The sequence below is a fragment of the Geotrypetes seraphini genome, chromosome 13 (assembly GCF_902459505.1).
Source record: "Geotrypetes seraphini chromosome 13, aGeoSer1.1, whole genome shotgun sequence".
Lineage (NCBI taxonomy): Eukaryota > Metazoa > Chordata > Amphibia > Gymnophiona > Dermophiidae > Geotrypetes > Geotrypetes seraphini.
The window spans coordinates 21,754,121-21,761,196 of NC_047096.1; the positions used below are offsets into that span (position 1 = coordinate 21,754,121).

The 7,076-nt window shown below is 48.2% G+C and overlaps 1 protein-coding gene across 1 annotated transcript in view; it reads right to left on the reverse strand.

Annotated features, from left to right (window-relative positions):
- Positions 1-1,627, reverse strand: part of NECTIN1 (nectin cell adhesion molecule 1) — a 124,076-nt gene extending 122,449 nt beyond the window's left edge. The window contains exon 1 of the mRNA XM_033919199.1: positions 936-1,627. Within this exon, the coding sequence (XP_033775090.1) occupies positions 936-1,023 (88 nt within the window). The 5' untranslated portion in view covers positions 1,024-1,627. The remainder of the gene's footprint in view (positions 1-935) is intronic.
- Between the last annotated feature and the right edge of the window lie 5,449 nt (positions 1,628-7,076).

The window sequence follows — 7,076 nt, forward strand, 5'->3', positions numbered from 1 at the left end:
GATGAGCCCAATATCTGGAAGTAAGAGATCGGCTCTTTCAGGCCACCCCTGTCTATCCCGCACCTTAACCTGTGCCCCCTTTTTCTCCAAACTGTACCGGGGTTTCTCTTAATTATGTGTCCACTTTTCTCTCCCCCCCCCATACCCTTCAGCTTTTCTTCTGCCTCTCCTTATTCCTCTCTGTCTGGCTCTGACTCAAATACCCCCTGACTCTCTACTGCCTCCAACAGGTCTGCAGGGTATTTACCTCAGACGAGGGGGGCTAAGTGGGAAAGAAGAGGTCAGGTGGCAGAGAGTTAATCCCGAACAGCGCAGAGAGTTCAGGCTCCCCCCTCCCCTTTCCTCCTTCATTCAGCAGCACAATGATTCCACTCTCTCCCCTATTTGAATGTTAAACTGACAGCTCCCGGAACTGCATTAACCCTCTGCATGCTGGAGAGGAACTGCAGCCAACTTTATAGCACATGAATACTCGCATATTCTAGAAAAGCCTCTTTGCCTCAGGGCACAGAGGCCGGGGTTCAAAACCACCTCAAGCCCTGCCACCTGAAAACTCCCACCCCAACGTCCTTCTGCGAGGGGCACAGAACTGAAATGCAATTTGCTCACCAGGCTCTTCCCGCTTTCAGATTCTCCCCTCCCCCCCCCCCCCTCCCCAGCCCATTCTGCAGGAGTTAAGATGGGTACAGAGGCTGCCAGGCACTTGCTGAACTAAAAGCATATATTAAACCCCTGCTGGAAGAAGTTCTTTCATTTTACATACTGTTACCCGGTTCCAGGAGGCAAAGCTCTGCTCTGACAGCAGAAGAGGATGCATACAGTAAAAAAAAAAAAAGGTGCACACCTGTTAAAACACGGTGAAGCTCACACCTGCCTTGGGCTCAGCTCTTCTGCACTGGAACCACCACCTCCAGAGCAGGGCAGAAAGTACTCACCGGGCAAGGATCCAGCCAGCAGGCAGAGGGCCAGAGTCCAGCATGTGCCGGTCCGAGACGGACAGGATGCCCCCCGTCCCAAAGCCATCGGTCCCGTAGGCACCAGAAAATCCAGCTGGGCGACTCCTAGCGGCAATCGTCCAACGCCCGAAGCAGAAAGCCAGCAAACGCCAAAGCGCAGCCCCGCTCACCGGAGCAGGGGCAAATCCAGAGATCCAGGGCCGGGAGAGCTCAGCTCCTCTGTCCAGGGACTTTCCCGATCCTCTCCCGGGGGACCCCCAGATCCTTTCTCCCACGGATCGCAGGTCCTCTCTCGGGGGGCGGCTGATCCTTTTTCCCCGGGAATCTCAAATCCTCTCCTCGGGGGAGGGGGGGGGTTAAATCCCCGCAACGTGCACGGCTCCCCCTTGTTCCGGCCCTGCGAGCCCGGCTGAGTCCGGCTCGAGCCCCGGTGCCGCAGCGGCAGGCGCCGGGCTCGTGCTCGGAGGCTCTGGCGGGGGCTCCGGGGGTGCCCAGCTCCCAGCGCTGGCTGCTCAGAGGCCGGGATCTCGCACTCTTCTCGGCCCCCCTTGCTCTAGTCCACTGAAAGCCGGAGCCGAGCTCTCAGCCGCCGCGCTGTGAGGTCAGAGGCGGGGGGAGGGGGAGGGAGGGCTCTCAGCCTTAACCCTTTCCTTCCCCCGTCCCAAGCAGCTTCCAGGCAGGTTGAGCTGACTCTGGCCTGGCTCCAGCTGCGGTTGCATGAGCTCACTCCTTGCTTATCACATGGTTTCACAGGAGCGTTACGGGGACAATATTCTTATTACAAAAAAAAAAAAAAAAAAAGAAGTTCATCGGGTTTTTTTTTTGTTTTTTTTTTTTTAATTCGTCCCTCAACAGCGAAGCAATGAGAAGCTGGGACTGGGAGTTTGGCTTTCAGTGCTGTGTCAACACTGACTCGAACAAGTTACTGGAAAAGAAATACGGTTAACTAGCCCCAAAAGCTCTGTTATTCAAAGAAACTATCTTGTCCCCCCTCCCTGCATACCCCACCATATAACCAACCCTAATCTCCTCCCTCCCTACAAGTTTCCTCAAATGTCCCCCCTTCCTTAAATTCACCCTCTTAGCCTCCACTATGTCCAGGGGGTCTCAAAGTCCCTCATTGAGGGCCGCAATCCAGTCGGGTTTTCAGGATTTCCTCAATGAATATGCATGAGATCTATTCCCGACCTCCCCCAATCTCCCCCCCTCCTTCATCAAGTTCGGTTAAAATTTGTTATTTAGCTGATAAATCGTTGTAAATCTGCTGTCAACGCGGATCCTATGCTAACTGATGTAAACCGCCTAGAACTCGCCGGGTATGGTGGTATATATGAATAAAATTATTATTATTATTACATACACTGCTTTCAATGCATATTCATTGGGGAAATCCTGAAAACCCGACTGGATTGCGGCCCTCAAGGAGGGACTTTGAGATCCCTGAATCTCTTACTCTAGCATCTCTATGTATCTTTCCTTAAAATTTGTAACTTCCTGGAAATGTCCAGCCATCTTCAATTGTAATCCGCTTAGAACTGCAAGGTACAGGCGGAATAGAAGTCTCTAATGTAATGTAATGTAAAGCCCAAACAGCAAAATATTAAGCTAGGGATGAAGCACTGCAGTACTAGAGCTCTGTGTGAGGGAGGGGAAAAAAAAAGTCCCTGGTGCCTCACCCTGCTGCACCCAGTTCTGTGAGAAACGCTGCCACCTCACCCTGTCGTACCCAGCTGCTGCCAGCTTAGTGCTCTGTTAGTGCCCCCCTCCCCCACCTCACTTCCTGGATTGCCTGAAGGAAGAACGCTGCAATGTAGGTCTTCTATTAGAAGCTCTGATAACCTGAACCTAATCCTTTCACCAGCAAAGCCCTCCCGGGCAATTAGTCTGGATGGTAGTATTGTGGCAGAGAGATGCCCCCATGGTTAGAGTCGCGGACTGAAAGCGAGAACCCCAGGATTCAAATTCAGCTTTTTCTCACTGACCTCCTTGTGACCTTGTCACTTAACCTCCTCTTGGATGCGCAACTTAGATTGTATGCCCCTTTGGATAGGGACAATTCTACTGTGCTTTAATGCATCTCACCTTGAGCCTGGATGTAGAAGGATCAATAATCAGACCTAAATTCAAATCTTACTACTGGCAAAGAAAAGAAAACATAAACGTGAGACCCCCAAAAATCACTCCTCCTTCTACGTTGGCGGGGGGGGGGGGGGCTCTGACTTTTTCCACTTTTTAAAAGTTAGTAATGATTGGGGTATGCTGCAGAAGGGAACAAAAGTTGGTAGTTGTTATCTATGAAATGGATGTTGAACTTTATATAGAACTGTGTTTTTTGGGGAAGGGGTAAAACGCGGACCTCGCGGATCTAAACCCGCACGTCCTTAAAAATCTGAGGTCCGTGCCGCCTGTAGTTAGTTTCTGGCTCTGACAGACCTCGGTGACAATTTAGTGCTGACGGATCCGTCTCAGCATAGGGAGGGAACAGTATTGAGGAGTGTGTGGCGCAGTGGTTGGATCTACAGCCTCAGCCCCCTGGGGTTGTGGGTTCAAACCCCGCGCTGCTCCTTGTGACCCTGGGCAAGTCACTTAATCCTCCATAGCCCCAGGTACGTTAGATAGATTGTGAGCCCACCGGGACAGAGAGGGAAAAATGCTTGAGTACCTGATTGTAAAAACCGCTTAGATAACCTTGATAGGCGGTATATATAAAAAAAATCCTAATAATAATAATAATAATAGGATCCGTCAGCGCTAAAATGTCACCGAGGTCTGTCAGAGCCAGAGACTAGTGCTGGAGTGGCTCTAAAACGAATCCTTTAAACCGGTTTCCTGCAGCCCCAGTAAATTAAAAAATCTGAGGTCCGCGGCTCTGACAGACCTTGATGACATTGTAGCGCTGACGGATCCTAATACTTTCCCCTCCCTATGCTGAGGTGGATCCGTCAGCGCTAAATTGTCACCGAGGTCTGTCAGAGTCAGAAACTAACTACAAGCGGCACGGACCTCAGATTTTTAAGGACGTGCGGGTTTAGATCCGCGAGGTCCGTCAGGTCCGCGAGGTCCGCGTTTTACCCCTTCACCACATTTCAAAGTCAGTTTTAGGGCAGGGGGACAGCACAAGAAGAGAGACCTAGATGGCCTTTTTTGATGGGGGAGGGGGAGACATGGATGAACAGAAGTTTACTAAACTGAGATAAATGAATCTGAGGTGACAGTCTGGAAGTCTACATGTTTTATTTTTATTCCAGAAAGAGCCAGTAATTAAACTGATAAATTAAACCTCACCCCGCCCCCTTCTTTCAAGAGTAATTGGCCCCCAATTTCTAACCTCTCAGTGGTAGAGGTATTGGCAGCAAGAATTAAAATCACGCGGGTCATCAGATGAACAACCGAGGTCGTTCCAAGAAGGCGGAGACGAGCACATCTGGAACATGAGGATTTAATCTAGCTGTGGCTTTACTGGAAAGATACCCGTGACGAAGGATGGGAGAAGGAAAAGGGTGGTGGGAGATGAGGAGAGATTGGATCACTGCTACCAAGACGCAAAAAGAAGGCGAATAGACCAAGGGTTCCTTTTACGAAGGCTCGGTAGCAGTTTAACGCACGTAATACCGCCGGCCGCGCTAGCCGCTACCGCCGCCTCTTGAGCAGGTGGTAGTTTTTGGGTTAGCGCGTGATGAAAAGTTATACGCGCTGAAGCCGCTACTGCGGCTTCGTAAAAGGAGCTCTAAAACCCAGGCAGGCCTCCTAATGCCTTAGATCAGGAGTGTCCAACCTGCGGCCCAAGGACCACATGCGGACCCGTGAAGTATTTTGTGCGGCCCCGGTCGAGGGCGATGCGGTGTTTTCCTCTGCTGCCCCTGGGTGTTTACCATCTTGCCGGCTCCCTCCTCTGTCTTGCTGCAGCATTTGCATGTTTGTGCGGCTCCAGAAACATCTTTTTCAGCCAATGCAGCCCAGGGAAGCCAAAAGGTTGGACACCCCTGCCTTAGATCAGAGGTCTCAAACTTGTGGCCCAGGGGAGGGGGGGGCACATGCGGCCCACCAGCTACTATTTTAACCCTTTCAGGACCATAAGGATCGTAGGCCAATTTTTGTGGTTTTGACGACATTTTTATGGTAAAAAGGGCTTGCAGATGCCAAAATATTGATTTTTTTTGTGAAATATCATTATTTTTTTTAAAAAAAATCACACTTCTGGCTTATGGACAGTGTGGCAAGTGAATCTTCTCGTCAATCTGGCAACGACGCTAATGAATGAATGTCGGAACCAGTTTGTTTACATAAAGGCAGTATCATATGGAATCCGTACATATCAAATTTAGAACTGTAGACTATCCCAATCAAAATTGATAGGATTTTAAAGTTATGGGACAAATATGTCCCTTGGTCCTGAAAGGGTTAAGGCCCTCGGTATGTTTATCATAATCACAAAAGTAAAATAAAACAGTTTCTTGATTATATGTCTTTTTAGTTATAAATGACAATACAGTGGTACCTTGGATTACGAGCATAATCCGTTCCAGGAGCATGCTCGTAATCCAAAATGCTCGTATATCAAAGCCCGGCACAGGAAGCAGATTTTCGGGCACCGGCACCAACGTACAGGACATGCTGGTGCCGGTCGGTGCCGGTGCCGATGCGGAGGCTACACTGGAAGTAAGAAGAGGGTTCGGGTGGGATGGGGGATCTCAGGTTGCGGCAGGGGGGGGTGCCGGATCGCGAGGGGGGGGGCTCTCGTACAGCGAGGCAAGCTCGGTTTACGAGGCACCAAGTTTGCGAATGTTTTGCTCGTCTTGCAAAACACTCGCAAACCGGTGGACTCGTAAACCGAGGTACCACTGTATTATTATTAAAACTTAGCCAAAAGGAAAGATTTATAAACTATAAAGAATTTTACATCATGCAAAATTGTCATTTCTTTAATAAGACATTAACTATTTTTTTTTCTGAGGCCCTCCAAGTACCTACAAATTCAAAATGTGGCCCTGCAAAGGGTTTGAGTTTGAGACCACTCCTTAACTGTATCCATGACATCCTGTTTGTCTTTGGGAAGCAGAGCCAAGATTGTGATGTCATAATGCCTCATTCCACCAATAAGAGCCAACCTCATCAGTGATGTCACAATGGCTTGACTGTCCTGTTCTCCCCTCTGCCCTCCAACCCAGCCAACAGATTAACCGTTCTCCTTAATTTAGTGGCCTCAAACTCGCAGCCCACCAGATGCTATTTTGAAGCCCTCGGCATGTTTATCATAATCACAAAAGTAAAATAAAACAGTTTCTTGATCAAATGTCTCTTTAGCTATAAATGACAATATTATTATTAAGACTTAGCCAAAAGGAAAGATTTATAAACTATAAAGAGTTTTACCTCATGCAAAATTGTCATTTCTTTAAAAAAAACATTAACTATTTTTTCTGAGGCCCTCCAAGTACCTACAAATCCAAAATGTGGCCCTGCAAAGTTTGAGACCAGTGCCTTAGATTGTATGTCTCTTTGGATAGGGAAAATTCTACTGTACTTTAATGCATCACTCTTAATTCTCAAGGACTGATACACTTTGGGAGAGTCACTTTCTTTTATTCCCTCAGATACAATTAGACTATAAACCCCCCGGGTCTCGGTAGAGAATAGTAACACATTTTGAGATCAGATGTGGTAAAGACCAGTAAAGAGATCTAGATCAAAGTTAGTTTAAAAAAAGGCTCGTATTACTTTGGAAAAAGCAAATATAACAAGCTCACATTTCGATATCAATGCTTTTCTTTCCAAAACCCCTCCTCCCATTTTTTTCCCCCGATCCACCCACTTTACTTTTTTTGGGTTCCTCCTCTCTCCCTTTTCCTCCATCTCTCTAACAGACAGTCCAATTCATAAATCCATATTGCGGGCTAACTAGAGAAATCAACAGTGAATGCAAGTTATATATAACTATGTTTTTCCAAAATCAATAAATAAAATACAAATAATAGTGAATGCAAGTTGAGAGCTCCAGCAGCAGCAGCCCTTGTGCCTGGCTGAGTGTGAAAAGCTTTCGGCGAGCTAGTGAGCGGGTGATGTGCAAAACGCGAGTACAGAGCCGCCCTGGCACACCACAAAGACACAACTATTTAGTGC